The 15,753-nt window shown below is 48.5% G+C and overlaps 1 protein-coding gene across 1 annotated transcript in view; it reads right to left on the bottom strand.

Moving 5' to 3' along the window:
* The window catches only part of TLL2 (tolloid like 2), a 187,085-nt gene that overhangs the window by 125,174 nt on the left and 46,158 nt on the right, over positions 1-15,753 (bottom strand). Inside the window, exon 2 of the mRNA XM_054036164.1 lies at positions 15,043-15,153. Coding sequence (XP_053892139.1) covers positions 15,043-15,153 — 111 coding nt within the window. The remainder of the gene's footprint in view (positions 1-15,042; positions 15,154-15,753) is intronic.

The raw sequence follows: 15,753 nt of genomic DNA, 5'->3' as shown, positions 1-15,753 counted from the left end.
CTTACACACAATATATCCAATCCATGATTCCTTAAGTGTTTTGACCCTGCCAGTGAGAGGGGCTATAACTAGGATGACCAGACGTCCCAATACTATCAGGACCACCCCAATATTAGGGGCTTTGTCTTACATACGCAACTATTCCCCCAGCCCCCGAAAAAAAAGTGTCCCAATTTTTCACACTTGCTATGTGGTTACCCTAGCTATAACCCAACTTCAAGGCTATAACTAGGTTCTAATTATAGTCAGGGCCCTTCGTTTTCGGTTTTTATTTTATTTAATTTTTCCCAGGAATTTATCGGTGTTTATTACTACTACAACAACAACAACAAACAACAACAGCTGAAAATTGGTACAAAAGCAATTAATAATTTTTCTGTGTAAATACTGGGGTTTATTTTTGTGGATGGAAGGACAAGGGGAAAAGTATTCAGTAGATTAATGCTTTCGTGAATGCAATTCAATGTGGTTTGTTGCAGAACTAAAACAGAACTCAAAACACAATGCTAACAGCTTGAAATGTGTACGTGGTGGGCGTGAGATTCATCAGTACGTTCAAATGCACACACACTTCAGAGTTTGCGTGCGTGCCTATCTGTTTATTGTTTGCATCTTCTAGACTAATACATAGCCTTACTTCAACAGGCAGCTTTGCATATACACAGACTAATGTATTATTGTAATACATCTCTCTGATGCAATGTATTGTATTTTCCTAATAAAACAAGTTATATTTTATATATTTGAGTGATACAAAAGTAGGGTGCTGTGGGATAGCTGCCTGAGTTTTTCCAACATGCTCAAGCAAGCAAGGCTGGGGAGCCTCGTAGGTGCAGACATGCCAAGATGGTTGTTCCACGGATGGGTGGATGTGCTAAATGGGGAAAGCTGTAATTGTGCTAGTTAAAAGAACAGGAGTACTTGTGGCACCTTAGAGACTAACAAATTTATTAGAGCATAAGCTTTCGTGGGCTACAGCCCACTTCTTCGGATGCTAGTTAAGTGTATCCAAGCATGGCTTACAGTCAACAAAGTTCTATCCACAGCGTAGACTAGAACAAAAGTATGATAAGGCTGAAAGGGACCTACCATAAATATGTAAAACAGATCCCTATCTCTCTAGCGAATTCTGAATAGGTGCTATAGATGATTGGATCTTAAGATGTCTAATGAATTTTATGTCACAGCCGCCTTCAGCAGTTGGCAACATCCCCTTCCTGACTGGTAAGTTAAGTTCTGCACTTTGAATTTTTTCTTATTTCAATATTATTATTCATTATTTGTATTATGCTAGGTGCTGTACAGACAGGAACAAAAGGTCCCTTCCCCAGAGAGCTTAATAATCAAAGTAGATAAACTTATGGAGCAAATGCATCCCTAGTCCAACTGCAGTGACTTCAGCTGAGAGTTACACCAGAAATTAGTCTTACTCATTATTTGCCTGCTTATTAACACTAGGACACTCCCATTGCTTTGTGCAAGTCTTACAGGCTTTGTCAAGGTTCACAGGCTAGGAATCTAAAACCCCCTCGATATCAGAGAAACCCCATTTAATACGCTCTTGAAAAGCATTCTTGGCTTCAGCAGGGCATAGAATTGCCACCTCTGCATTAAGCCCAACAATATCTGGCTTCAGCCATAACCGCCAGATTCCTGTGTCTTCTGAGCCCTCAGAACCACAGCCAGAATGAGGGAGAGAGCCTCTCTCTCTTTCCCTCAATCATGGGAGTGTTTTTTTCTATCTGGAAAATGTCTGAGCTTTATCCTCTCCTAGAAATCACAAAATATGGTCCCAATCTTTGTAAAAGTAGCCCCTCTATATTTAAGAGACCCCAATTGCCCAAGCTCTTTCAGAGAATTTAAAGGAAGCCTTTGGAAATTAACCAAAAAATGAATAAGACATTTAAATAGACACATTCATTAAAAGATAAAGAAAAACAAATCATTTCTCCTGTGTGGCTAACACCTCAGATGATTCAAACAAAGGCATTTACAAATCTAAATTACATTTCACCATCTCTGCTGTTTTATTTTCTGTCCTTCGCTCAGATTGGACAGCGAAGAGACCCTAGTCAGTTTCACTTCCGGTTTATAGACTTTCTGGTTCCCTTTCACCACAATGCTGGGTACTTGGGTTTCTAACAGCACAGGAGCATCTGTAAGACTTTGGCTCCGGTTTTCTTTAAAAATAAAAATTTAGTATAAAAATAAATGTTTTAATGAATTTAAAAAAAAAATCCTTGAAAACCTTTAAAAAATATTGGAAGTTCTTTGACAAAACTTTTATGGAAGTTAGTAAGAGTGAGCAGAGTAGGATTCCTCTATTTGGCTTGAATTTAAATCCACCTGACAGAATTATCTGGATATCTGATTTGCATAAGTGTATATTGAACATTATGGGGCCAGATCCTGAGGATCCTGATGCAGGCAAAACTCAAAAGGATGATGGGAGTTTTTACTGCGTAAAACAGGGCTTCAGAATTTGATCCCACGTAAATTTGGGCAAATTACTCACAAAGGTCTGGTCCACATTACAATAAGCCATTGTTTTTGCTAGCACTGTTGCTAACAATCATATTAGCTAAGAGAATTGCCAACCCTAAGCATTCAAAAATTATGACTCAGCCCCTCCCCCCCAAATCATTAGATTAGTTTAAAAATCAGACAAGCTTCTCCTTCAGAGATCTCATCCCAACACCAATCCCTGGTTCCCAGGAAGTAACTGCCTCAAAAAATGAAATAATCAGAGACACGCTTCCTCCACCCAGAACCTTATACTAAAAAAACTAACACCAATGCAGCATGTCTTCCCAACACAGAACATTTGTCCGCACACTAAAAAAAAAGTTAGAAAATTACCATCTCCCACCTGCTGACACACATCAAACTTTGCCCAAATATATATATGGTCAGAGGTGTAATGAGAGTTGTTAGAGAAAGCAAAGGCATGACTCAAAAATGTGATGGATGACCTGTCCTACAGACTTGCAGCAGGATTTCCAGTCTGCTACATTAGGGTAACACAGAATCAAGGGTCCTTCGGGTTTACCTTGTACATAGGGCCTTCATCACACCACAGAGCTTCAGTCCCTTAAATTAAACAAACACATAAAAGGGAGAAAGTCTCCATTCGTTAAAGCATTTTAGTCACTTATTAATTGTAATCATTTTCATTACAGTAACACCAAAGAGGTTCTATTGTGCTAGGAGCTGTACATGCACAGTCCTTATCTTCGCTAGAACCTTCTAACTTGTCTGAAAACTAAAAACTGTCTCCTCTTCCCCAGGATTTTACCTGGAGTTCACACACCTTTATTTGTAGTGATGACAAGCCTAGCTCACATCTTTTTACATTGTTCTCCTGAGTTCTAACCAAAGTGCAACTACGGGGCTTAATGATCTATATCTTGGCTCCTGGCCCTGCATTGTGCTTGGCACGTATATATATATATACACACATATACACACACATACACACACACACACACACATATATATATACCACTTCCCTCTCAGTGTCTGGGAAGTTACTGCCTGACAAAAACTCTGTTCAGAGACAACAGTATGGCAAACCCCACCGAAGCACATTACATGCAAATAAAGAGGCATCACCTTATGGAAAAAGAAGGCAACAGTGCCTCTCTATATAGCACAGTCAAAACTGCACCTGGAACTTGGCCCACTTCTGGACACTTCAGTTCAAGAAAGATACCAACAAATGCATGGGGTTCATATAATGTGATTAAAGAGCTGCAGGAATTTCCTAAAGCAGAGGTCTTCCAGAACTCATCTTATTTACTTAGTTTTACAACAGGCGCTAGCACCCTGCAGCAGGACTGGGATGTACAAATGGCACTGACCTACTCAACAGATCTGTTTCCGGTGTGTTTTCACAGTCAGATACACCCACTTTAGACTGAATTAGTAATTACTGCTTTTTTATCTCTATGTCACCTGCAGAGCCCATTCCACTTTAGGAGAAGGAGCTTAGGGTTGCCAGGTGTCCAGTTTTTGACCCGATCGAAAAGGGATCCTGGTGGCTCCGGTCAGCACTGCTGACCAGGCCATTTAAAGTCCAGTTGGCAGCGCAGCATGGCTAAGGCAGGCTCCCTGCCTGCCGTGGCTCCGCACGGCTCCTAGAAGCAGGGGCATATCTCCCCTCCGGCATGTCTCCTGCCCCCACCCCAAGCACCAGCTCTGCAGCTCCCATTGGTCAGGAGCTGCAGGGGCAGCGCCTGCAGATGAGGCAGCACACAGAACCGCCCGGCCGTGCCTCTGCGTAGGAGCTGGAGTGGGGACATGCCATTGCTTCCAGGAGCTGCTTGAGGAAGTCCCCACCGGAGCCTGCACCCCGAGCCCCTTCCCATGTGCCAACCCCCTGCCCCAGCCCTGATCCCCCTCTCACCCACTGAACCCCTTGATCCCAGCCCAGAGCATCCTCCTGCACCACAAACCCTTCAGCCCCAGCCACACCCCAGAGTCTGCACCTCCGGCTGGAGCCCTCACACACCCCTATACCCCAACCCCTGCCTGGAGTCACCTTACACAGCCTAAACCCCTCATTTCGAGCCCCACCCTGGAACCCACACCCCCAGTCTAGAGCCCTTACCCCCCACACACCCTAACCCCTTGCCTCAGCCTGGGGCCCCCTCCCATACTCTGAACCCCTTAGCTCCACCCCCCAGCCTAGAGCCCCCTCCTGCACCCCATACTCCTCATCCCTGGCCCCACCCCAGCCAAAGCCCTCACCCCCTCCTGCATCCCAACCCATTGCCTCAGCTCGGAGCCCTTTCCCACACCCCAAACTCCTCATTTCTGGCCCCACCCTGGAGCCCCTAACCCCAGCCGGAGCCTTCATCCCCTTCCACACCCCAACCCACTGAGCCAGCCGGGTGAAAATGAGCAAGTGAGTGAGGGTGGGGAGAGCGAGCGACAGAGGGAGAGGGTGATGGAGTGAGCAGGGGGTGGGGCCTCAGAGGAGGGGCAGGGTAGGGGGCGGGATAACAGTGTTCGGTTTTGTGTGAGTAGAAAGTTGGCAACCCTAAAGGAGCTGGATCCTTCTTGCTTACCCTTAACAGAAGACGCTACTAAGTTCCAGTCAGCTACACCTATGAAAATTCACTGAAGGCAATGGGCTTGCACAGGTGACACCAAGGCCTGCAGGACCATTAGTAATAATGCAGCTGTAGAAGACGATAAGTACCCAGCAAGCCCACATAAGGTTTCAAAGATGACAGTAAGGTGAAAAAAATATTTTCATCTGTAAATTGATCAGATTTGATTTGCAGTCGCAGCCAAAACAAACACACAACTCCAAAATAGCAATGTACAGTCACACTTCAGAATAGACGCACACAGTGCGAAAAAAGAGAACTGAGGTTGAATAGTAAGAAAAATATCTTATGGTGAAATGCAACAGACTGGAATAGGAAGTCACACTACAGGAGCCATTTAAGATTTGACCAAACAAAGCACTTTGGAACATATGTTGGAGTGAAGCCTGCAATGGTCTCCATGGGTTGGATAAAATATCAACTAATTAATTGGTGGCTTCCGATCATGCTATTCCTATTACAAGAATGTATCTCATCACTTTGATACAGAGTTAATCTCCGCTGTTGGCAAATATTCTCAAGGCTCTGCGTTCTAACACACTTAACCTGGGCTGATAGAAATCAGCGTGTAGACACCTAAAAATGTTAGTGACAAAACGCATGGCTAAGATGTTTAGCTTGAAGCAGGCACCTTGCCTCTGCTGTCCTTCTCAGCAGTGTTTGGAAAGATTGACTTTTACTATAATAAATAAAAGAACACAAAACTTAGCTTTGTATAGTTTCACACAAGCTGTGGGCTCAGACCTACAACTCTTACTCAGGTGAGTAATCCTTACAAAGGTAGCTCTGTTGAAACAAACAAGACTATTTGGGTGAGTAAAGGTTGCCAGATAAGACCCTATATCCCAAAAGGATTTAAGTAATCCAGGGAAGCAGATGGCATATGGTATAAATTACAGGACTGTGCCAAGTCACTGTGTGACTGATTAAGATAAAGGGTTCAGTCATGACAGAGAAATTCAGACGAGAGAAGTTCTAAGTGGAAATCAGAAGTGGAGGAGAGAGTTGGAAGATATAAGATCACAGCAGCTGCAAAGGAGAATGCTCTTGAACCAAAAGTGGCCAGTGTGTGTAAAGCCAATGCTAGATGAATAGAGAAGGAAAAAGACGAGAGAGACACAGTATTGACAGACCATGCAGGCTGTTCAAACTAAGAGTTGGGAAACACTGATCTGTACTGTATCCTGAGCCATTCACTGGAGTACAAAAATGCCTTCTCTCTAATGGATTTTACCCTCAACACCCCGGAGAAGTCGGGAACCATTATCCGCCTTTTACAGATGCAGTGTTGCCAGCTCTCAGGATTTTACCATAGAATATCAGGGTTGGAAGGGACCTCAAGAGGTCATTTAGTCCAACCCCCTGCTCAAAGCAGGACCAATTCCCAACTAAATCATCCCAGCCAGGGCTTTGTCAAGCTGGGCCTTAAAAACCTCCAAGGAAGGAGACTCCACCACCTCCCTAGGTAACGCATTCCAGTGCTTCACCACCCTCCTAGTGAAATAGTGTTTCCTAATATCCAACCTGGACCTCCCCCACTGCAACTTGAGACCATTGCTCCTTGTTCTGTCATCTGCCACCACTGAGAACAGCAGAGCTCCATCCTCTTTGGAACCCCCCTTCAGGTAGTTGAAGGCTGCTATCAAATCCCCCCCTCATTCTTCTCTTCTGGAGACTAAACAATCCCAGTTTCCTCAGCCTCTCCTCATAAGTCATGTGCTCCAGACCCCTAATCATTTTTGTTGCCCTCCGCTGGACTCTTTCCAAGTTTTCCACATCCTTCTTGTAGTGTGGGGCCCAAAACTGGACACAGTATTTCAGATGAGGCCTCACCAATGTCGAATAAAGGGGAACGATCATGTTCCTCGATCTGCTGGCAATGCCCCTACTTATACAGCCCAAAATGCCGTTAGCCTTCTTGGCAACAAGAGCACACTGTTGACTCATATCCAGCTTCTTGTCCACTATGACCCCTAGGTCCTTTACTGCAGAACTGCTACCTAGCCATTCGGTCCCTAGTCTGTAGCAGTGCATGGCATTCTTCCGTCCTAAGTGCAGGACTCTCCACTTGTCCTTGTTGAACCTCATCAGGTTTTTTTTGGCCCAATCCTCTAATTTGTCTAGGTCCCTCTGTATCCGATCCCTACCCTCCAGCGTATCTACCACTCCTCCCAGTTTAGTGTCATCTGCAAACTTGCTGAGAGTGCAGTCCACACCATCCTCCAGATCATTAATAAATAATAACATAATAAGCATGTTTCAGTCAGAACCCCCTGCTGACTCAGTGGCGCACACTCCCACCACCACCAGGGCCCTGGGCTGGGGCCTGGTGGAAAAGGAGGGCCTGGGCCCCCGTAACCGGGCCACCACCACCCACCTTTTTGTGCATGCTGGCCCCCTTCCCCAACTGAGGCGACTGGGCCACTAGGCCTTACTGCCCCGTGGACTGAGGTGAATCTGTTGACTTTGGCCACTCGGCCTTACTGCTCTGCCAACTGGGGCAAATCCATTGACTTTGGCCATTAGGCCTCATTGCCCTACTAACAGCGGTGAGTATATTGACTCTGGCTACAGAGGCATAGATGCAGGTTACATATGCCCCACCCCTACACCCTAAGGGCGACGGGGCAGCAGGTTTGTATAATTTTTGGTGGTGCCCAGAATGGGTCCAAGTTGTGCCCCCCACCACCTCCCTAAGGGTCTGGTAGGAAGTTTGGGTGTAGGAAGTGGGAGGTGTTGGGCTCTGGGAGGGCATTTGGGTGCGGGGTGTGGGCTCTAGGCTGGGGCAGGGGACAGGCTCTGGGAGGGAGTTGGGGTGAGGGGTCTGGGCTGGGGCAGGGGTGTAGAAAGCAGGGCCAGCTCCAGCATTCCTGCTGCCCCAAGCAAAAAAAAAAAAAAAAAAGCCGCGATGAGCGGCAGCAATTGAAAAAAAAAAAAAAAAAAAAAAACCGCGATCGGCGGCGGCAGTTCAGCAGTAGGTCCTTCGTTCCCTTGGCCGCCCCACGCACCTGCTTGTTAAGCTGGTGCCTGGAGCCGGCCCTGGTAGAAAGGGGCTCAGGGCTGGGGCTGAGGGTTGGGGTGCAGGGGGTGAGGGCTCTGGCTGGGGGCACAGGCTCTGGGGTGGGGCAGGGCCAGGGATGAGGAGCTTGGGGTGCAGACGGGCTGCCCCGGGGCTAGTACCAGAGAGGACAACTCCCCCCAACCCTCTCCCCCACTGCTGCTGCCCCTCACCATAGCCTCACTGGGGGTGGGAGGTGGGGCTGTCCCTTGCCCAGCGTGGGGCAGAAGCAGTGACTGTGGGTGGGGGAGTGCAGGGTGTCACTATACTCACCCAAGCCCCAGTGCTCAGGTCCAGGAAACCCCCTCACCTCCCCTGTGGTGGGTGGGTGCTGGAGTGGGAGTCGAGCTGGGGGGGGGAAGTGGGCACACGGCGCACTCAGGGGAGGAGGCGGAGCAGAGGCGAGCTGGGCAGGGAGCTGCCGGTGGGTGCTGAGCAGCCACCAATTTTTCCCCGTGGGTGCTCCAGCCCCAGAGCACCCACGGAGTCGGTGCCTATGGGCAGGATCACAGGGTCAGACACTCAAGGAAGCCCCAGCAGCTGCTCAGGTGAGTGAGGTCCAGAGATCTCTTCCTGCGTCTCCTCCTGGTGGGTGCCGGGGGAGGGGAGGGCTGCCAATCATGTGTGCACCTCCTCCTCTCCTCCCATGCAGCAGCATCCAGCTGCCTCAGCCTGCTCTTGTGCTGTAGCAACCACCCGCTTTCAATCAGGCAGGGACGCTCCGGGGCCCGGGGGAGGCACGCAGAGGGGCGGCAGGAGGGGGCCAGGGGACGCTCCAGGCAGGGTCGGGGGGAGACCCAGCTCCAAACATTGGTGGAGCTGGCCAGGCCCCCGGGTAGGGTGACCAGAGGGCAAGTGTCAAAAATCGGGACGGGGAGTGGGAGGTAATAGGAGCCTATATAAGAAAAAGCCCCAAATATCGGGACTGTCCCTTTAAAATCGGAACATCTGGTCACCCTACCCCCAGCCCTGAATATTGCTGGAGCCTGGGCACCACGAGCCCATGCAACTCACTGCCCCTGAAGGGAGATGGGGCGCACTCGCCCCGCACTGGAGGGGGTCTCTCCAACCCTGTCACAACATCTCATGATTTTTTAAGACAGTCTCGTCATTTTTGGAGTTGTGGCTCATGACTTCTGAATGTGTGGGGCTGACAATGCTGCAAATGGGGAATTCAGGCACAGGACAGATTACGTGATTTGCTTATGGTTGTGCAGGAAGCCTGTGGCTGAGTCCAGGTGGCCTGAGGGGCCAGTCTAGTGCCACATGCACTAGGCCAGTGGTTCTCAACCATTGCGGGCCGCCTATACAGCTCTGTGTGTTATATGGGCTGCATCCACACAATAGATATACTACCTGCATGGCCCTGAGGATGTCACATGGGCCAAGCTGTGTGCTGATTGGGCTGGAAGCGGCCTAGGGGCTGAGAACCACTGCACTAGGCCACCCTTCCCTCCCAGTGGAGGGTGATATGGCTGTGACTCTTGATACACACAAGACAGGCAGCAGCTTTCTGTTCTGGAGTCTGAAGGGCTGGGGTTGGAATGGTACATCTTCAAGAGTGGTGGACACAGGCCGGCTTGCAATCCTTATCAGGCAGAGCTAATACATGACTTATGAGGCTCTATAATCAGAGAGCTGATCGCATTTTAATTAAAGAGCTACTCCACTATCGATAGGAACTTGGAAACTGCAGTCCCCACCAAACATCTGACAGCTGGGCAGAGGTAAATTAAATATACCCAACAATCACCAATTGTACATTCCCCCCCAGCCAAAAAAAATCTTCTGGGAGAAGTAAATCCAGGGAAAGCAGAATGCAGGGCCTGGTAGTTTGTTCAGGGCTGTAGCTCTCTGATATGAAGAGTCTGGGTGTCTGTATATACATATTAAGTACTTCCTCCTCTAGACAACTAATCCGATTAGCAGCTTTAGGAAAGTTGGAAATGTTATAATTCAAGGGGTCCCATTCATAAAATGTCTTGGGCTGTTTCTGCACAGAGGTCACATTCTTCCCACTAGAAAGAGAAAGCCCCGAACAGGACTCTCCCCCAATAGAGTCCCTCTCACCGGTTTGCTGTCATTCACCCTCCTCAAGCGGACCACCCTCTTTCAATTCCCACAAGGGTGGAGTAAGCCCAAAATACAAAGAATCAGCCCCTTCACCCACTGTAAAGAACCCACAGCATGTCAGATTTGTAACGCTCTGGGGTGGATACAGACAGGCTTCTACGTTCTCAGCACAAGAGCAAAACAAAATAAGCCCACTAGAAAACTCACAAGATTTACTAATCTGTAGTAATGGGGATGCAGGGATTAATGAATGTTGAGGTGGGTGGGGCCAATGGAGTGATGTCACACCCCCCATTGGCCAATCCTGGAGTGCTCTGTCATGCATTGGCCCTGCCCCTTGTAATAAACGGAACACAGCAGCACTGGTATAAGACTGGTCTTTATTATCAGGCCCCAGTCACTTGACATGAGTTCAAGTATCAGGGGGTAGCCGTGTTTGTCTGTATCTACAAAAACAACAAGGAGTCTGGTGGCACCTTAAAGACTAACAGATTTATTTGGGCATAAGCTTTCGTTAGTAAAAACCTCACTTCTTCGGATGCATCCGAAGAAGTGAGGTTTTTACTCACGAAAGCTTATCCGAAGAAGTGAGGTTTTTACTCACGAAAGCTTATGCCCAAATAAATCTGTTAGTCTTTAAGGTGCCACCAGACTCCTTGTTGTTTTTGACATGAGTTGAAAGTCACAACAGACCAGTATTCCTGTCACATGACAGACGAGGGTTACAGAAGGTCAACACCCCTGTCACCTGGCCAGGATCGGCATCCACTCACTGCAGTGACTATTGTCACATCCCCCGCCCCTTTTTTAATCAAATGCAAACAGCACAGTATCAATAGAAAAGCCCACAACCAGACACTATCACAGCCAATTGCCACATGTGCTTTGTTCCTCTAATACCTTAGCAGCATCTAGCCCAAGCAACTTAAAAATAGGGTTGTGGAGAACAGAGCCTCCACCTTCTTTCCTCCAAAATCTACTTGCCATCTGCCCAGGTTCACCACTTACAATGGTTTGCTTTGCAAGCAAACCCCCAGCCATGCCTCACAGCAGGAATGCTCTTCTACCAATCCGTAACCTCAACTTAACATGTTGAGTAATAAGGAGGAGGAGGATAGGGACATTGACTGGGAGAAATTGACAAGATGGATAGTACTGCAGTCTAGCAGGAATAGTAAGTGCCCGCCTAACAGTCTAACTAGGTATGTTGGTGGCAGGAGGCGGGGGGGAAGTGGAGGAGAGGCATGTTCTGCCTCCACCACTCAGTACAACTGGGCTCGGGGGGAATAGGTGTGAATGGGCTGTAGGGGGCACAGCTTGGCTCTGGGGGATAGGGGGTGTGAGTGTCTGGGCTGGGGAGCCCATGGCTGGGCGCTGGGGGGGGGGCGTGTCTGCCCCTTCCCCCCGGATGGGCTCTGGGGGGTAGAAGGGTGAGTGTTTGTCCCTGCCCCAGCTAGGCTGGGGGGGGGGGGAGAAGGGGGCAGAGAAGGAGGACCTGGATTGTCGTAGGGGTTTCTTTAACTCTCTACTCCTGGGGGGGGGGGAGAGAGAGAGAGAGAGAGAGAGTGTGTGTGTGTGTGTGTGTTACAGACATACTCGCTGACAGGTATTTTTAAATAAATTACCAAAATAATTGAAACTGGCATGACTATATAGGGTTATTTTGACAAATAAAATTTGCAGAATTTTAAAGTATTATGTGCAGAATTTTTAATTTTTTGGTGCAGAATTTCCCCAGGAGTGACCTCTCTCTTGCCATGGCACGGAGCTCCCCACAAGCAGTAAGGACTGAAAACAGCCAGGCTCGTGCTGGAGTGCCGAGGTGCCCCCGTTTTAGAAGAGCAGGCGCTTGGAGACTACAGCGGTAAGGGTCACACAAGGGGAGAGATGGATCTGGAACTGATCATCAGCTATATGAGATGGTCCAACTTCAGCCTTCCTGCAGGGTTCGCTGGGGGAATTGCCGCATTGAGACACGCACACTGCAGAAATGGCACATTAAGAAATGTGGAGGGGGCAGCGTCATCAGGAGAAGAGGATGTGAGGAAAGCAGGGATGTGCACGGGCCTGATAAGGAGAAGAATTTAGGTTTAGGAGACTTGGATATAGGAATTGGGGAACCCTTTCCCCAAGTCTCTGAGCTCAAGGATTTCTCCCCCATGCCCCTCGGGGAACCTTCTGAGCACAGACGCCCAAGCCAGCATGCGGCCACAGAACCTGTAAGGAGCAATGAGAGTTGGGGTCAAGTCACCTACCAATGAGAATTCTTGACACGAATCCCATCTCGTGCCACTCACTCATTCCAGCCAGCAGTATCGTGACACACGCATTGGCTGTAGAGCAAAATTGATGACTGTTTGAGCTAATTCTGACCCACGTAAGCTATTCAAGTTGGCCCCATCTGTTGTCTTATATAAATCATAATATAAGCCATGACCACTCGGTGCGGCAATCTCTCCCCCTTTAGTGCTGGCTAGGCTGCCTAAAGGTTACAAGCTGCTACAAAGTTAGCTAAGTATCAGAGGGGTAGCTGTGTTAGTCTGGATCCGTAAAAAGCGACAAAAAGTCCTGTGGCACCTTATAGACTGAAGTTAGCTAAGTGAGCAGAGATTTTTAGCTCAGGCAGTGGAGGCTCAGGCAGGGGCGGCTCTAGGCACTAGCAAAGTAAGCACGTGCTTGGGGCAACCCATTTGCAGGGGCGGCAGGGATCCAGCATGAGAGCTGAGAACCAACAGGGGGCCCTGGGAGCCGTAGTTCCTTGGTTAGCTCCTTGCCTATAGAGCCAGCCCTGGAGCAGGGAAAGAACTACATTTCCCAGCACTCCCTTGGCCACTACCAACAGGAAAGAGGGGGAGGGAGTGAGGAAGCTGAGACCTCATGCTGTAGCCTGCTGTGAATGGAGAGCTGCGCTGTGAGTAGGGATTCCATATTTTAACATTCAAAAAATAGGACACTCCCCGGGGAGGGAGGGTAGCCCCACCCTGCCCCCATCTACTCCCTCCGACTGCCCCCCACAGAAACCCCAACCCATCCAACCTCCCTGCTCCCTGTCCCCTGATCACCCCCTCCCGGGACCACTGCCCCAACTGCCCCGCAGGACCGCACCCCTATCTAAGCCCCACTGGTCCTTGTCCCCAACTTCCCCCTTCCTGAGGACCCCCCCCCAACTTCCCCTCTAGGACCCCACCCCCTACCTGTCCCCTGACAAACTCCCGGGACTCCTATGCCTATCCAACCGCTGCCTGTCCCCTGACTGCCCCCCCAACCCCCTGACCCATCTAACCCCCCCTTCTCCCTGCCCCTGACTGCCCCCCCGAATCTCCACCCCATCCACCCCTCCTGCCCCCTTACCGTGCCACTCAGACCAGCGTGTCTGGCTCCACGCAGCGCTAGACCCACTACTGCATATATGCTGCTGTGCTCCCCCGCAGAGCCACAGCCGCCCCGCCCCAGCACCTGCCTTCCCGATTTGAACACCTCAAAATTCAGGAGTGCTCAAGCTCAGTTTGGGCAGCTGTTACTTCATTTCTCCCAAATCAAATATACTGATCCACTGTAACTTGCTGTAGAAAAAGTAGGATAAAATTGAGCAAGAAATGCTTCTCAGTGGTTATTAGGACTGGAATTGCTATTTTCAACAGCCATTGCCTTTTGTTTGTTTGTTTGTTTGTTTAAAAGGAAGACAGTGATATTGCATTGGCAATTTCCCCATAGAAAGAAAGAGAGGAACAAAAGAATAATAAAAGGCACCTCAACTTTTCTTCATTTATGTAAGACAGTCTTATAATATGCATCCAGATATCCTCCAATCAGCCAAGCTGAAAATTGTTCCACTTTACTGCAGTTCTGTAACCATATGGGAACCAATCCTGTCTGTGTTCTGTGCACATCTAAAATTCCTGCTGAGTGACCGGCCCTGGGAGCGAGTTACCAGTGACCCAGGGCTGCAGCGGAAGGAGGGTGCACGTGGGGGGGAGGGGAAGAGAGCCCAGGGCTGGGGCGGCAGGAGGTGTGTGTGTGGGGCAATGGTGGGGGGGAAATGAAGGAGCCCAGAGCTGGGGTGGCAGAGGGGGAAGAGCGCAGGGCTGGGGCAGCAGGGGGGTCCGGCAAGGAGCCCAAGGCTGGGATGGGGGGCAGCCAAAATTTTTTTTGCTTGGGGCAGCAAAACACCTAGAACCAGCCCTGGGCTCATGTATTAGGATCCAGAGGTCCCAGGTTCAATCCCCGCTGCTGACAACCCACCCGCGAGCACTGGCGTTAAACAAGAACAATTGTTAACTGAACTGAATTACAACCAAACTTCCAGGGTAGCCTCTGCACATAAGACTACAATGATTTAATTATACGGAAAGCGTGAAGAAGCTACATTATTCCATTAAGATTGTTGAGAACAAAAAAGTGACTGTGAGGGCTAAATCTCAAACGATCCATTTTTATAAATGACTGAGTTCAAGCTAATTAACAGATCTACTTGTAAGTGTTGTGGAACATTCATTCTTCACTCTACAAGTAAGGGCTGTACATTTGCGGAGGATATTCTAGTTTTCATACATGACAAAGAGGCTGAATCTCGGTTTAAGTGCAAAAGCTGAGCTCAGTCTTGACCGAGCTTTCATAATGGTGCAGAATCCAATCCTTCTCTGATTGGAATAAGTGGCAAAACTGCCCATGCATTTCAACGGCTGCGGGATCATGCCAATCCTTAGCAAATGAGATTGAGGGGCTGCTTCTTCAGATCTACTCTTGCAATAAAGCCAGTGTCAATAAGGCATGGTCTCTCATATTGTCTGCACATACCTGTAGTGTGTCTTGTATTCTCATCCAAATGCTTTGTTAAATCAATAGTTCTGTCTATCTGAAACAGCTTCAAGTCCTCTTCATCTAAAGCAATATCTCCCCAGAAGGCAGCTGGAGACAAAGGCAAAATAAATTACAGTTAGTTCAGCTCTGTTTTGGAAGGCAAGCGTCAGTCCTATAAAGGACTGTATATGATCCACATTGCAACCAGAATTACCCCTGCAGACTGAAAGATGGCAGGGACTGGGAAAAGGTCATAAATGACACTAGCTTTTCAAATGGGACTGGAACCGTCAGACTAATAGAGGCCAGATACAATGTTTAAATTAAGCCACTTTTGCTGAATAACCAGAATGGAGTCAAAGGAACTGAATAGCTAGGATTCCTCATGCCCGCCTTTGTTTTATTGCTGGCTCCAAACCAGGGGCTTAAGTGGTATAATTCGCCCTTTATTCACATCTCACTCTACAACTGGGGCAATTAACCAGCATTTCCCCCAGCTAAAAAAGGAAAACGTCAGCCAGTTTGCAGCTCAGATTTAGATTTGAACTGTGTGTTAAAAACTTGCACCAGATACTGTAAAGTGACGCTGTAGAGGGAGTTTTGTAATTGGATCCGGCTTGCAATTTCTAGAGAGTTTTAATTTTGTTAAAAGCCTGGAGTTTAAGACAGGTGCCATAAAAATAATAAAACAGGACAGATCCCTCAACG

The sequence above is a fragment of the Malaclemys terrapin genome, chromosome 7 (genome assembly GCF_027887155.1).
Source record: "Malaclemys terrapin pileata isolate rMalTer1 chromosome 7, rMalTer1.hap1, whole genome shotgun sequence".
Classification (NCBI taxonomy): Eukaryota; Metazoa; Chordata; order Testudines; family Emydidae; genus Malaclemys; species Malaclemys terrapin.
Note: the sequence above shows the minus strand (reverse complement) of the source record. Positions and strands in the feature narration are given on the sequence as shown.